This window comes from Urocitellus parryii, chromosome 5 (assembly GCF_045843805.1).
Source record: "Urocitellus parryii isolate mUroPar1 chromosome 5, mUroPar1.hap1, whole genome shotgun sequence".
NCBI lineage: Eukaryota > Metazoa > Chordata > Mammalia > Rodentia > Sciuridae > Urocitellus > Urocitellus parryii.
Genome location: NC_135535.1, coordinates 158,424,111 through 158,440,498, shown reverse-complemented (window position 1 = coordinate 158,440,498; position 16,388 = coordinate 158,424,111). Strand labels below are relative to the sequence as shown.

Here is a 16,388-nt window from a genome sequence, read left to right as displayed (position 1 = left end):
GGAGAGGAAGGGGAGAAGAGGGGGTATGGGGCAGGAAAGATGGTGGAATGAGATGGACATCATTACCCTAGGTACATGTATGACTGCACATATGAAGTGACACTACATCATGTACAACCAGATCAATGAAAAGTTGTGCTGCAGTTGTGTACAATGAATCAAAATGCATTCTGCTGTCATATATACCTAATTAAAATTAATTAATTAATTAAAAAATAAAAGAACATTGAAGAAAAAATATAGATAGGTTGAAAGTAAAATGATGGAACAAGATGAATCATGCAAACATTAATAAAGGAAAATAGGAATGGCTATGTTAATATCAGATAAAGTAAACTTCAGAGCAAAGAAAATCACTGGAGACAGAGGGGAAATCATATAATGATGAGTGCCAACCCACTAAAAAGACAAAAAATTTCTAAATGTGTAGGCACCAAAAAAGAGTCATAAAAGAAAAAAATGATAAAAATGAAAAGAGAACTAAGTAGACATATTCACAATTACAGTTGGAAGTTCCTAACGTCTCTCAATACTTGATAGAACCAGCCAGAAAATCAGTAAGGGTGTAGAAGAACCCAATAACATGACCAGTCAACAAATCTAATCAGCATTATAGAAAACTTTACCCAGAAACAGCATAATATACATTCCTTCAAGAATATGTAGAATATTCTATAGAATGTATATTAATATAGACCATATCTTGAGCCATTAAACAAACCTCAACAAATTAAAAAGAATTAAAATAATTCAAATTCTAGTGAAATCAAACTAGAAACCAATAGTAGGATGATAACAGGGTAATCTCCAAATATTTGAAAATTAAATAATAGACTTCTAAACAACTCATGGGTCAAAGAGGAAGTTTCAAAGGAATTTAAAATATACATTGAACTGAATGAAAAATGAAGATAGCACATATCCAAATTTGTGACACATTACTAAAGCAGGGTCAGGAGGGAATTTTAGAGTGTTAAATGCATACATTAGAAAAGAGAAAAAGTGTAACTCCTTTATCCTACATGAAAAAATTTGATGATTTAGGAGTAATGGACCACGTCCTTGAAAAACACAAACTATTACAACTCACTGGATATGAAGTAGATCATTGGAAGAGTAATATAACAAGCAAATGAATTTATAATTTTAACATTTCCCTCAAATAAATCTCCAGACCCAGATGGTTTTTGCAGAAGAAATCTAACAAATGTTTTTAAATATTGTTCAAATGTTTTTAAATGTTCAAATATTGCACAACTTCTTCCAGAAAATAGAAAACTTCTCAATTCATTTTATGAAGCTAGAATTACTCTAATACCAAAATGAGACAAAGTCAGTACATAAATTCAATAATCCTTAAGAAAATATTAGCACATAGAATTCTGTAAAATATAAAAGATATTATACACCATGACCATTTGGGATTTATTCCAGGGATACAAGACTGGTTCACTATTTGAATATCTGTAATCAATCACAATAATAGGTTACAGAAGAAAAATCAAATAATCATATAAACTGATGCAGAAAAAGTACTTGACAAAATTTAATACTCATTCATGACAAAAAATATCAGAAAAATGGAACAAGAAGGGAATTTCTTCAATTAGATACAAAACATTTGCAAAAATCCTAAAATTACCATGATATTTAGTGATTAAGACTTAATGCTTACCTCCTGAGATTAGGAAGAAGGCAATGATGTCCACTTTCACCACTTATTCAACATAGTATTAGAAGCTGTAGGAGTTCAATAAGGCAAGAAAGGGGAACTAAAAGCATATAGATTAGAAAGAAAGAAATGAAATTATTTCTATTTGCAGATGATATTATTATTTACATCGAAAATCTCAGTGAATCTACAACCCATCTCCCACAAATAAATGAGTCCAGTCAGATAATAGGATACAAAACTAATATACAAAAATCAATTGTATTTTCATATACTAACAATGTACACATGGACATCAAAATAAAAATTGAATACCATTTACAATCATAAAAGTACTTGAAATAGGTAAAAAATCTCACGTGGTTTATATTACAAAAACTACACAACATTGACCGAAGAAAGCAAAGAAGATTGAAATAAATAGGGGCTGGGGTGTAGTTCAGTGGTAGAGTGCGTATTTAGCATAAATGGGGCTGAGTTCAATCCCTAGCACCAATAAATAAATGGCAACATACCATGTTCATGGATTGAAAGATTCAGTATAGTAAAGACTTTAATTCTTCTCAAATAGACGCACAGGATTAACCCAACTACCTATTAAAATTCCAGCAAAGTCCTAGGCATGGTGGCATATGCCTATAATTCCAAGTACTCAGGAGGCTAAGGCAGGAGGATCACAAGTTCAAGGTCAGCTTGGGCAATTTAGTGAACCCTGTCTCAAAATAAAATAATAAATAAGGGCCAGGGATACAGCTTAGTTGGAGAATGCCCCTGGGTTCAATCCCAGCACTGCAAAACAAAAGCAAAATCAAAATCCAGCAAAATTTGTTGTAGATATTGATATGATCACTGTAAAATTTATACGGAAAGGCAAAGGAAATAGAATAGTCAGATAATCTTGAAAAACAAAGATGGAGGTCTTACACCACCAAATATCAAGATGTATTTATAGGTACGGTAATTAAGAGAGTATAGTATTGGTGCAATGACAGGTGAAGTCCAGTCCCACAGATATATGGACCCTTGAATTTGGATGAAGATGGTACTACAGGAAAGCAGGACAATGATAGTGTTTTAAATAATAATGCTGGGTTAAAAGAACATTTGTGTGGAAAAAATATGAATCTTGACCCCTATTTTACACTATACTCAAAAACCTATTTCCAATTGATCATAGATATAAATTTGAAAGGTCAAACAATGAATCTTCTAGAAAACAATATGGAAACTGTCTTCATAAACTCAAGTAGGCAAAGATCTCTTAAATAGAACACATGACCCATTAACTATTAAGGACAAGGTTAATAAATTGGGCTATACTGAAATTAGGAATTTATCTTTCTCAGGAAATTGCATTAGGGACCAAAGAACAAGTCACAGGTGGAGAATACAGTAGCAACATAGAGCTAAGGATCCCTCTGATCATCAGTTTCCTCATCTGTAGGATTAGACGAGATAATCCACCTGAAGGCTTAGCACAGTGCTTGGTACAAAGGAAGCGCTCCTCAAAGTTTTACATTGCTCCTCTTACAACTGAGGCATCGAAGCAAAGGACTATACCCCAAACTATTCCCAAGTGGACAGATCTCTCTCCTGTTCCTGGTGTTCTGCAAAGAAGAACCTCAGAGGGTTCTTCAGCTCTTCCAGGGTTAAGATGGGTCTTTCGGCACCCCTCCCTCCCCCTCAGCTGCAGCTGGCTTGCAGACTCCCCGTTCAGCTCTGAACACAAGGGAAGCTATCAAAGGAGCCCGGGGAGGATGGGAGTGGGGGTATTGCATCCAGGTGTGTCAGCTCACAAGGTGGAAATTCCCCTAGAGAACTGAAAGCCACAGAGAGGGACTGGTCACAAGGAAGAAAGCTTCTTTTCTTTCAAACCCAATATTATTTATCTCGATAGTCACTAGGATACCCAAAAGCAATGCAAGAGGGGGTTTTCCGAATGATTTCTAAAAGGTCACCTCAATCCTGGGCAGACTGGCCCAGGAAGTCAAAATTCAGGGAACATTCTGACCTGGGTGGATGGAGAAGCATTCGGAGCAAGGCCAAGACCAGAGGCCACCCCCCCTTCCTGGCTGGGAGGAACAGAACTTCAGAAGAGCTTGGGTTTGCCTCCAGCGGCCCACCTTCCTTTCCTTGCTTCCCAGGGGTTAGCCAGAGAATCAGACTCCTCAAGGTGCTGGTCTGAAGCCCCAGGTGCTGAGTACCAAGCCCCTTGAATATTCAGTCCCAGCCCCACCAGTTTTGAGGGCCAGCACCTCATTCCCGGGCCAGCACCATCTGCAAGCCTTCTGTAGTGTACACAGCCTGTGGCACCCCGCACGGCCTCTGATCTCATCACAGCCCCGTGGGCCAGGGGTTGTCCTTACCCCCTTTCTACAGAGGAGTCCTCACTGAGCTTCAGAAATAAAGTGAATTATCCAAGGTGGTTCCGGCTAAGTGTTATGGAAAATCCCACTCGGCAAGAGACCAAGCACCACTCGGGGGGTTGGAGAAGTCAAGTTTGTTTACACCGAGGGACACAGACGAGCTAGTGCTCTGAAGTTCTGAGTCAGGAGCTGGGGTTACGGGGCGCTCTTTATAGGAAACTTGACATCAGTCCTTAACCATTACAGCGTTGGTGGGTTAGAGTTCTTGACCTTAGGATCAAGGACCAGGTACAGAAATTCTACAATAAGTAGTTCACAGGCGCAGAACAAAGATGGCAAAGCACTTTTGTTTGTTTTGTTTTGCTTTTTTTTTTTGGGGGGGTGGGTACCAGAACATTTTCAAGTGTCTTCATGAAGTGTCCTTTTCCACTGGCAGCAGCTACTCAAGATGACTTGAGTTTATCTCCCTAAGAGCTCTATTTCTAAGAACTAAGCCTATGCGGTTACAGTTTAGATGGCAGTTAATTGGCATAATGACCTAAAAATTATACTAACCACTAAGTGATGTAGCTACATTCCCAGAAGGTTTACAGAGTAGGAAAAGAAACTTCACGGGCATCTGTTGCATCTCTGGCCTTGAAATCCTGTCTCAGAGATGTTAAGTTATCCAGGGAAAGTGGTCAGTCTCCTTGAGATAGCTATTTACAACCCAACAGGTAGGGACCCACAGTTAATTAGGCTCTCTGAAGAGAGGCTGGCCTGGGGACAGGGCGAATGAACCCTCTCCCCAGGCATTGATCCTTTATCATAATGTTCTTATAATTTCATTTTTTAATTGAGTCTGGTATCTCCGCCACATAAAGACTCTCTGCTTGTATAATCCTGTCTTCATCAAGTTACCCTAACAATAATTATGCTCATCTTTGGTAGGCATCTCTTATGTACCAGGCTTATAACTAGGTACTTCACTTCCATTAGCTCTTCAGAACAAACCCCGGAGGAATTAGAGGCCCCATTTCACAGGCCCCGATGAGATAACACGAGCCAGAGATCCTAGTCGGTGCCACACGCACTATTCTAAACACTTTAATGTGTATCGACTCACTTAATAGTTCCAAGAGAGAATAAATGGGAGTGTCATCTCTATTTCAGAGGCAGGGGAACTGGAGCTCAGAGACATTATGTAAACTGTCTGGGACCACACAGCTAGGAAGGAGCAGAACGGGAATTTAAGCAGAGTGTTCTCCCCACTGTCCCTCATCTCTGGCGGTACAGGCACCTCACCCAGGTGACACATCTCAGAGGTGTAGGACTCTGATGGAACCTTGGCCTAGTTGAAAACTCAGTCTCTTCACCCAGCTATCAAGTGAGACTGCAGGGGACACTCTGGAGCTCTCGGTCGGTTTCCTGTTCTCTAAGTGACATCCCTTGGGCGTGCATCCCCAGAACCACGTGCACAGAGGCAGAGCTGTTGGTGGCAGCACCGGGCTGGGTTGGGTTGACAAGGCTGGGCCCCCGCCCAGCCAGCATCCTTGGCCAGACTTCCTCAGCCTGCCCGGTGCCCGGTGCTGAACCAGATATTCCATCCCAGGGGGTTGGGGGGGTCCCCATGGGAAGCTTTGATGGGAGGTGGAGGAGAAGCGGGGAGGGAGGAGAGCAAGAGGGAAAGAGGAGCTGGTGGGTGGTGAGGGTGAGGGGTTCTGGGGAGTGCCTCTGGAGTTGTGGGGAGGGGTAACCTAGCAACCACCAGACTCACGTAGTCACAAAGCACAGACTTGCCCACAGACCGACAAAACCCACTCCTGGCTTGTCCTCGTGCTCCCCCCTGCTCGGTAAGCAGGGGCTTCTTGCTCACATGCTATAGCAGCCATCTTCCCTGGTGAGTCCAGGGACCTTTCCCAGAGGAAAGAGATCCTGGAGCCCCAGACGGGGACCCAGGGAGGACCCAGGGGAGGGACAGAGGTGGTGGGGGAGTCCTATGGCTGGATTGGTAGAAGCCTTGCGGCTGGCTCTCTGGAGCCCAGGGACAGAGGCAGGACAGGGCAGACACTGGCCACAGTGGTCCCCCGTGTGCCGCCCTGGAGATGGCAGACCTGGCCTGGGTCCCAGCTGACCTCTCTGAAGCAGCTGTGGGTAGGGATTCATCAGAAGCTTGTTGAAACACTTTAATGAGCCATGTCTAATAGTCACCAATGAAAACAAAAATCAGCGTGTGTCCCGCGAATGTCTTGCCTCGGGATAGTCTGGCTTCAGTTTCACACGCACACACAAGTGTACCCACATACACACACGTGTGTGAATCGAGTCTTGATGGAAAGATGAATTTCTTCCTGTCCTCGTGGGCAAAAGGATTGGGAAGTCTCTGTTACAAAGAGTCCCTTTTTTTGGTAGGCAGGTGGATTCGGGGCTTCCAAACACCCCCTCCTCAAGCATCAGCATCTCATGTGCCAGGGGCAGCCTCCTGTCTTCAGGACGCCCAAGCCTTCCTTAAAAGGAAGATGAGAGGTCTGAGAGTCCCCTGGGCTCTGGTCCCCTGGCTATGTGGCCTTAGCAAGTCTTTCCCCTTCCGTGATCTGAGACAAGGCCAGCCCATTGTACCCTGACCTGGTAGAGGCGGGCACTGGGGGCGGTTCTCTGGGGTCCATTTTCAGAATATGCTGATCTCCTAACTCAACCCCATCCCTAGCACTTGGGGATATATTTATTTATTTGTCAGGTCAATAGATTTAGCTAGATCATAATTTTTGGTTTCCACCTCTGTCATCTTTCCCCTCCCCCTCACTTAGTTTATTTAATAGTCGAGCAAGCGCCCATCAATGTAGTGCCCACAACAAGGACTAGAATGTCTGCACTGGACATCTCCGCTCTTTCCCTACCCAGAAATAGCCGCACTGGGAATTTTACATTTCCTTGGTTTTTTTTGTTTGTTTGTTTGTTTTTGCTTTTGTTTTGTCATTTGATCAAATTTATGATCATTTTGCTTGTCTTTGAACTTCTATTTATAGAAAGACTTTTGTGCTACAAGGTCTTCTGAAACATATTTTCCTCAACCTAGCATTGTATATTTTGGGGGTCGGGGGTGTTGGGGATTGAACTCAGGGGCACTCGATCACTCAGCCACATTCCCCAGCCCTATTTTGTATTTTATTTAGAGACAGGGTCTCACTGAGTTGTGTAGTGGCTCGTCATTGCTGAGGCTGGCTTTGAATTCACGACCTCCTGCCTCAGCCTCCCGAGCCACCGGTATGACAGGTGTGCACCACTGCACCCGGCCTAGCATTATATTTAAAAGCTACGTCATGTGTAGCCATGGTTCTCTTATTTCCCATAGCAACAGAATGTTCCCTGGTCTGAAGGTAACACAGCCTATTAGTTCACTCTCCTGTCGTTGTACTCTTGGGTTGATGCGGGTCTTTGCTATTTGAGACAATGTAAGTAATATTCTTAAGAATAGTCGCTGCAGCACACCTGCAAGACTTTCTCTCCTGTCTGGGAAAGAAATGGCTGGGTGATATAGAAGTCAAGGTTCAATTTCACAAGATATTGTCCCCTTTGGTTCTGTTTCCTCCCTCCTGCCGCTAGTCCATGAGAGCTCCGGTTAACCATCTGGCACGCCGGGCTTACCCATTAGAAATCTTACAATGGCCACGGAGGTGAGGTCTCTGGATGAACAGCCACTGAGGTAAAGCCCTGAATTGTCACCTGCAGACTGAGGAGTGGGGGCAGCGCAGGGCAGGTGGATGACCAAGGCTGCCCTGGGGAAACTCCGCAGAGTGGGGCTCCGAGAGAGGCAGCCCTACCTGGCCTTCCGAGGCCATCAGCTAAGTGAACCCAGGGTGCAGGCACCCCTCCCCACGCCCCTGCCCCAGCTGCCACCAGACAGGGAGAAGACATTAACAAGAGGCAGTGCGCTGATCACTGGCATGTGGGGACTTCAGGAGGCGGCTTCTGGGACAGAGGAAGCAGCTAACTGTGGCTTTCAGAGAAGGTCTGCTTTATTTCTTTAACTCTCAGATACCATAGAAGCAAATCAAGAATGGGACAGGAAACGCAGGGGCCCAGACACCAACGTCCTCCTCAGAGGGCCCAAGGACATCCGGACCTGCTGAACATATCCAGGGTCCACCTGCACGCCCCCAGAGGGACTTTCTTCAGCCAGGGACCCCTGGAGAAGGAAATGCAGACAACCACCAGGCAGGTGGGAGTGGCCCGCTTTGGATCCTTGCTGAACTGACCTTGACCTCTTCCTCTGGGGCAGAGATGGCTCCTCCAGAAGTGGCAGGGTGCAGGGACCTGAGAGGCTGGCCTTTAGCCGAGTCCAGTGAGAGCCTGTGGGAGGCTTCCCTGCAGTGTCACAGCCCTGACATGTGCCCATCAGCTCTGCATCTCCTGGGAAGGGGCCTGAACGGGGGGCAGGGGCTTGCCTGACTCCAGCCAGATCTTGTCCCTGGACGCTGGGTCTGGGCCAGGACTGTCCCTGAGGGCCTGGGGGAGGATGACAGCCTGCAGCTGGCTTCTCTGGAGCTGCCAACAGTTTGGCTTGGGGAGAGGCCCTTGCTGGGGCCAGCCCCCCTGCCCCGGTGGGTGTACATAAGGGGCCTGCGGCTCCATCCCAGCTGTCTGGAAAACTGGGTGGGTCTGAGGCTTCTCTTTCTGGTTTTAGATTTGATCTCTGGGAGAAAACTGGGGTCTTGAGAGATTTCCTCTGAGCTCTCTCAAATGGATCCTAGTCCCCTGCGGAGGCACCTTAGGAAGACAGAGGCTTCCCAGGACTGGATTGCACCATTGGGAAAGGCTCTGGGGGAGCTAAGCTGGATGCCATGGGTGGGGGGAGAGGTTTGATTTCTGAGCGTCTGGGGAGGGGGCTCCAGGATGAGCTCGGAGCACTGGGTTTGGGTGGGCCCTGCTGCCAGGAGGAGGCGCTGTTCATTTCTCTTTAAACACTCTCCTCCAGTCCAAAGGCTGAGCTGAACCTCGAGAAGAAGCCAAGGCACTGGCCACAGAGCCTAGGGGACAGTGGGCCACAGAAAGAGTTGGTGGTCCCAGGCATTGTGGATTTGGAGCTGACCCGAGAGAAGATGAGGAGCCCCAAGGCCATGTCCTCTGGCACCTACCGCTTTGGTCGGCTCAGCCACCACTCCTTCTTCTCCCGCCACCACCCCCACCCCCATCACGTGACCCACATCCCAGGTAGGGCCAGGTCTGCTGGGTCTGGCTGGGGGTGCGGGGATGACGGGGGAGACCACTCATTGACCCTGAGGACTGAGTCCAGCCCACTTCCAGGCCCAGGCCCAGAGAGCAGGGTCCTGGCCAGTGACCAAGCCAGGATGAGTGAAGCACAGGCTCCCAAGGCAGCCCTGGGGTCCCCCATGGGGTTCCCTCACTGCTCTCTAACACAGGCCCTCGGCCACCCAGCTGCCCGTCCCCAGCACTGACTGGGTATGGACTAGAGGATGATGCTTTCGAGGTCCTGAGGATAAAACAGGCACAGGGGCTGCTGCCCTGGAGCTGGCACCCAGAAGGGAAAGGGTCGGAAGCAGGTCGGGGCAAGTGCCATTTTTAAAAGGTGTCAGGCAAGACCAGGCCAATAACCAGACATTGAGTCAGGAACCAAAGGAAAGAAGTGTGGGGACTGTGTGCGTATCAGGGACAAGCATGCCCCAGGCGGAGGGATCAGCACATACAGAAGCCCCAGGCCAGAACACCCTGGTTGTGCCCGAGGGACAGCCAGGAGAAGTCCCCGCTGGGACCACTGCAGAGGAAGGACAGGGAGATGAAATGACATCAGAGGGCAGCAGCCAGATCAGGTGGGCCTTGCCGGCCACTGGGTTCACCATTAAGCCACCTGGCTGCATCAGATGGCATCTCCCTACCGCTCAGTGTACAGAAGTGAAGGAAGTGAGATATTTTTCTGGGCACAGTGGCATAAGCCTGTCATCATCCCTGCCACTCAGGAGCTGAGGTGGGATGGCGAGTTGGAGGCCAGCCTCAGCAACTTGGCAAGACCTTGGCTCAAAATTTAAAAATAAAAAGGGCCGGGGTGGGGAGGTAGCTCAGTGGTAGCCCCCTGGGTTCAATCTCCAAGGCTGCAAAAAGTAGAAAATTAAACAAAGAGGTGAGGCCTGGGGAGGGTGGGGAGGAGCTGGTGTGGGTCCTGGGCAGGAGAGAAGTGAGATGCCAGGTGGCGTTCAGGCGACAGGGGGAGGTTGGTCCAGGTGGAAGCTGATGGAAGTCAGAGGGAGGTGTAAATGTGACGGCCATGAGAGGACAGCTGGTGTGTGAAGTCACAGTCACCCGCCCTCCAGGGGGACAGGTTCTCCACCCGTGAGCCACCCCTCCCCATCTCCAGACTGAGAGAAGTTCTCCCCAGAGGCTCTCTCCCTCTCTTTCCCTGTGGACCCACGGCCCTGCCATAGGAAGCCGGAAGGACCCCAGGACCCGGGTCCCACGAAGGAGGGGATCTTGTCTGGCCTCTGCCCCAACTCTCTGCCTGACCCTGAGCAGGTCTCCCCTGACCCCCACCCATTCTCAGTGTCCTGTGGCTGAGGCGGTGGTTGGTCCCCGGGGGTTGCAGGGGCCCTCCTGCCTCTGACGACCGATGGAGCCAGAGCTCTCCCTGCCCCACATTCTTCCTCTGGCCTCCCAGAGTTCCCAGGGTCCACTCAGACCCTCCAACTCTTCACAGATTTCACGGGGAGGCCTGTCTGTATCGTCAGGAACAAGCTCTCTGAAAGCCCTTTGCCTCGTTCCTCAATCCTGTCCCAGTGTCTGAAGGTGATGCCCAGCATCTCTGTCCCCATTGGGGACCCACAGTCCAATCGGAACCCCCAGCTTTCTTATGGTGGGTACTTGGGCCACACCCTTCTCCTTGGGGGCTCCCACCTGTCCCCCGGGGCTGCCTCACTTGGGTGGATGTCTGAGAAGGAAAGGGCCATTTCTCTGAGGTCAGCAGAGTCCATCAGGAGGACCCTGCTTCCCCCCACTTTCTTGGTGGGCCTCATCTCTGTATCCCCACCTCAGCCCCAGCCTCAGAGAGGCGCCCCTGCTTGGATTTGAGGTGGTTGACGAATAATAAAAAGCAGAAGACAAGTTGATACTGGCAAAGTCATGTGACCGACAGCTACAGACAGGAATGACATTTCAGATATTTAGTATTTCAAATACGCACAGGCCCCAGCCCATCCGAGCCAACCACCTGGGTGCTAGAGCAGCACTCCTCGGCTTCCCCCTGCCCAGCCCGCCCTCCCTCTGCTACTGCCGGGTGGGAGAGTCAGGTTAGTGGGGGGGGGGGTCTGGGGAAAGGGCTGGCCAGACAGGCTTGGAGGGCTGGCTGCAGAGCTTTATGCCCACCCCTCTCAGAGTTGCTTGGGGGTCTTAATAACTGGCTCAGCATACCTCCCAAATCTCAGTCCTGGCCTCAGGTTCCCCAGGAGGCACAGCTAGACAGACCACAGGTCTGTAGTTGCAGTGGCCCAGTGTCTCCTGGACCTCCCAGCAATGCCGCAGGCAGGACAATCAACATCATCAGTCCCTTGTAGAAGTGAAGTAGTGTCCACATACCTTCCACCTGTGGGGCAATTCCTAATGCTCCTCCTCCAGGACCCCCCTCTCCCTTGAGATTGGGCAGGGAAGCCTGGAAAGGAGTGGGGAACTCTTCCACCTAGAACCTTCCCCACCCTCCCAGCCCTGGAGCCCACAGGGGAGGAGCAGGGGCCCAGGATCTTCTCCCCTCCCCTCAGAGGCCTGGAAGAAGGAGCTGAAGGAGCTGACTTCAAGGGTGGTCATGTTCACCAAGGAGACAGAGCAGAACAACAAAGAGGTGGGTGCGGAACAAAAGTGCCAGGCGAGGGCGACAGGAAGTCGATCCGCACCTTTGTACAGAAGTTCCTTCAGAGCATGGCTGGAGGCCCTGGGAGAAGGGGCCAGGATGCAGGCACTAGGAGGGGGGTGAGGGTCAGAGGAGGGTGGGAACAGACCTCCTGGGGAAACCCGAGCAGGACTCCCTGAGAAGTGGGCGTTTCCCAGGGAGGCCTTCTGAGCAAGATCTCAGACGCTGGCAGCTGCAGGACCTCTCTAGACACCAGGAGCTGGAGGACAGGGAAGGAGTGGGCGGCGATAAGGGAGGAGGAGCCTGACTTTGAATGTGGGGAGCGCTTCACTTCCCAGCTTGGAGGGTGTGACCTCACCAGGAGCAGAGAATCATGGGAAGGCTTCAAACCAGATGGGGTGACCCCATGGGTACGTTTGATAAAATGGCAGAGACCATTCAAAGGCAGCTGAAGGTGGTCCGAGGAAAGGCCTGGACTCTTGCAGCGAAGGCTGGGACTCTTGCAGCTGAGGATGGCCCTGACCCTTGTCTTGGGCCACCAGAGTGGAAAGGCCGGGGCCTGGCTTCTGGTTCCTACACTGAGTGCACTCATTCAGGGCAACTGAGCTGTCTGGGCCTCCGTTTCTTATCTTTAAAACGGGGAGATGGATACTACAAGACTTAGCTGAAATTTTAAGGGAAGGAGGCCCCAGGCCTTGTGCCCAGAGGCCTGACTGTCCAAGACAGAGAGTGGCAAGCTGAGGGGCCTGACTGGAGGTATCTGAGCTATGAATGGAGGCGGGCAGAGGGTCCTTGAGGCAGGGTGCTGTGTTCCAATCTCTGATGGGCTGAGGGGAGGGGCAGCCAAGAGGTCCAGCCTGAGAGGAAGAAACAGAGCCACTAGGGTGTCCCAGCTGCCAATCTTAGATACTGCGTTTCCGGGAAGAAAGGCTCTGCCAGGTTGAGCCCTGTGGTGAAGGGCTCACTGGGGCTGAGCCTGGGATACTCAAAGATGGGCCTAGGACAGGGTGGGCATGGCCTAGCTGGCATCCTGGGTCCCCAGCAATGCTGTGACACTGGGATTTGGGGAGGCAGGTAGCACCCAAGAAGTGTGAACTGGCCTCCTCCTCTTGTCCCCTCTGTCCTCTCCCTACCCTCTCACTGGCTTCTGGAGTCTCTGGTCACTTTTGTCCCAGCAGAAAGAGGAGCCTTCGAAGGAGCAGGGAGCAAGGTACTCAGCGGAGACGGGTAGGCTCATCCCGGCTTCCGCCCAAGCTCTCAACCGCCATGGCTCCCAGCGGAGCCACCTTCCCAGCAGAGATAGAGGCGTCCAGACCTCTGTCTTGCAGAACCAGGAGCTGCTGGTGAGCCCCACTCTGGGGGCAGAGACTGTCGAAGTCCCTGTCCCCAGGCTACCACTCTTCCAGACTGCTTTAGGGCATGGCCTGTCCTGGGAATGCCCACTCCAGCAACTGTCAGGAAAACCCCCACCCTGGGAATCAGCAGCCTGGGCTCCAGGGCCCTCTGCCTCTGGAGGACCCTGTCCCGTTCTGTGTAAGTCCTTCCCTCTTCTGGGCCTTGGTTACATGATGCATCCAAACTGGGCGCAGGCGCCCGTTCACATGGAAGGTGCCTTAGGCTGTTCATGAAGGCCGCTGCCGGGGTGGGGGACCGAGACCCCTGCAGGTGGGGGTCCTGCCTGGGGCACTGGCAGATCACCCTGGAGGCTGAGTCTCGCAGCCTGCAGACCCCACTGAGAGGGGTTTGGCCTGCTCAGAGCCCCCTTCTCCACGCTCAAGTTTACCATCACAGCTGAGATGAGTCCTTGCCTCATCCAGGGGGTCAGCACACTGCAGGTCCCTGGGACGCTGACCTAGGTCTTCCAGGAAAGGTCAGACTGTAGCATCTCGTCACCTTCCTGCCACCAGTGTACTCAGGCAGGCCGGGCCTTTGGGGTCTTCTGACTGTCTAGCACCGTGGACAGAGCAGACAGGGCCGGGGATCCCCATTCCACAGATGGGGGGAAGTGGCTGCTGAGGCCTTGCCAAGTGGGTTCTGTGGCCCAGGTCCCCAAAGAAGGAGCAGCCTAGGCGGTACTAGAACCAGCACTTTCTCCACCGCAGGGCGGCCCCACCGCGCCTGGAATTAGGTTCTCAGGTCCTGTGGGGAGGGGGCACAGGGCAGGTAAGTTGGATGCGGAGCCCGGAGAAGGGCCCAGGGGCAGATCAGGGTGGGTCATACACAAGTAGGTCTTGGGGGTGAGGGTGGGCACCCAAGCAGGCAGAGGCCTGGGGAGGGGTCCAGCCCATTTCCCATTCTGCCAAGGACAAGACAGACCTGCTGGGGTCTGAGAGGCCCCAGAAAGACTGCCCACCAACTACTGAGGGAACCCACGTTTCCTAGGACTCCAGGGGCTCCATCTCCCTCCATGGGCCCAAACTCCAGTCCGCCATAGCCACTTCCACCGTAGACCACTCGGCCGAGGAAGCACCTGGGTCTCATCCGAGGCCGAGGTGGAGCTTCTCCTGATGCTACCTGGCTGGCGAGCGCAGGGGAAAACGGGCCCCGAAGTGGCAAAGATGCCAGAGGCTGAGGATGCGGGGATGAGCCCTGGGTGCCCACTGACCGGCAGGAAGGAGTCCCACGCTGAGCAGCTTGCAGAACCAGCCTGCCCCGACCCTCAGGCTGCCCACCGCCAACTCCCCACCACTTTGATATCACCTTCAGGCACTGAGAGCTCGGGGTGGGATGGCCTCTGGGGTACCCGGAATTCCCAGATAACGGACCCAGGCTTGTGGGACTCAGTGCGTCCCTGAGGAGGTGACTGGCCAGCTCTGCCTGTGCCTTCCCAGGGAGGGACCCTGGGGTACAGCCGACCCAACGAGGCTCTGGGAATGAGGTGTCCAGGGAGCTGATGTGTGAGGCTTCCCTCCGCCAGACTCCCTGTCTGGGGTCTTCCTCTCTCCAGGCCTTGGAGTCCTTCCCTGTCCAGTGAGGAGGTTAAGAATCTCCCTCCAGGGGACTAGGGGGGTGACTCAGTGGTGTAGAGCACTTGCCTAGAGGGTGTGAGGCCCTAGGTTTGGAAAGAAAGGAAGGTGTGAGAGGAAGTCCTCCATAAGAGGCAGACAAAAACCTCTTGCTGGTTTGGGACCAGCTTGTGGCTCTGGGAGCCCACTGCAGGGGGAGGAGCCCTTGGTGCCCCAAGTCCACATCTGCCTGCACTCCTGGCTGGGCCTGAGCCAGGCCCGTCCTCCGCCTGCAGATCCTGGAGCTCCTTTGTCAGATCCTTCAGACGGATTCGCTGAGTGCCGTCCAGTACTGGCTGCTGTATGCCACCCCCACGGGTGAGGACCTGGCCACAGGGCCCCCTGCCTGAGTGGACACTGCCAAGGCCCCGCCCTTCTTCTTGGGCTCTGCAGGACTCAGATGTCCCAGAGCTCCCGCCCCAGGGCCTTCCCTCCAATTTTCTGCAGCTCCAAAGTAGCCTTCCCCTCCTCCCTGGGCCGCAGCAGGTTTCTGTGGCCACCTTGGAGTTGACCCCTCCTTCGAGCTGACCCCAGGGCTAAGCAAGGAGGGAAACATTCAAAGATCACACTTAGCAGACACAGTCCTTCACACATCACAGTGGGAAACACACACGTGTGCGCGCGCGCACACACACACGTGCAAATACAAGAACACTCGTGCACTCATAAGAGAGTACAAATACACTCCAGATACAGATTGGGACAGTGGACGGAGCAAGGTGAGGACTGGGGAGAGTTGTGAGACGGAGAAGACTTCCTGGGTGGAAGAGTGAAGGAGGAGGGAGAGGGGGACGGGAAGGAGGAGGAGGAGGACCCCCAGAGGGGGATGGTGGCCCAGGAGGGGGGTGGGCAGGATGGAGCGGGATCGAGGCAGAGACAGACGTGGAAGGACTAAGTGCTTCCCAAGGCGGGAGAGGTGGGGGCCTCCTCTGCAGGGACCCGTGGGCAGAACGTGGGATGGTTACAGAACGCGCCCTTGACCTTGCCGCTAGACACCCATCAGGGACAGGAGGCGGCTGGGGCTGACTCTGCCCGTGCTGTGCTTTCAGAGAAGGACCTTGCTCTGGCGCTCCTGCAGAGGGCGGTGTCTCAGCTTCTCCCTCAGCCCTCAGCCTCCCCTCCAGCAGAAAGACTCTTGAACCAGCCTCAGCAAATTCAAGAAGCACCTCAAGAGAAGCCGCACTCCCCCTCCAGGTGGGCCCCACACCTGCCCTTCTGTTCCCAGAACTGCTTCCTCAGGCTCAGCAGCTGGCCTCCGGGGTGAGGCCTGCAGGGCCCAGAGACGGGAGCTTGGCGTTGGCCAGCGCCTGGGCTGACGGTGACCAGGTGACCGTCCTGGAGCAAGAGCCCCTCCCCCAGGAGGGACCCTGTGGTGGTAGCCGAGCTGTCTGGAGGTCCAGTCAGCCTAGACTCCGCTGCCTGCTGTGTGTGGGGAGGAATGGGTCCCAAGGCAGGGCGGGCAGGCTAAAGTAAATGTTCAGAATTTTACTGGAGCAGCTGACGGGGTGTATTAATGC

General features: G+C 52.0%; 1 protein-coding gene across 1 annotated transcript; it reads left to right on the top strand.

Annotated features, from left to right (window-relative positions):
* Window positions 1-7,679: 7,679 nt before the first annotated feature.
* Tbata (thymus, brain and testes associated) lies at window positions 7,680-16,187 on the top strand. The gene is made up of 8 exons (XM_026405837.2): window positions 7,680-7,720; window positions 8,993-9,228; window positions 10,724-10,879; window positions 11,778-11,857; window positions 13,042-13,209; window positions 15,108-15,189; window positions 15,921-16,065; window positions 16,097-16,187. The coding sequence occupies exons 1-8, from the start codon at window positions 7,680-7,682 to the stop codon at window positions 16,185-16,187; spliced, it is 999 nt and encodes a 332-aa protein (XP_026261622.2).
* The last annotated feature ends 201 nt before the right edge of the window (window positions 16,188-16,388 follow it).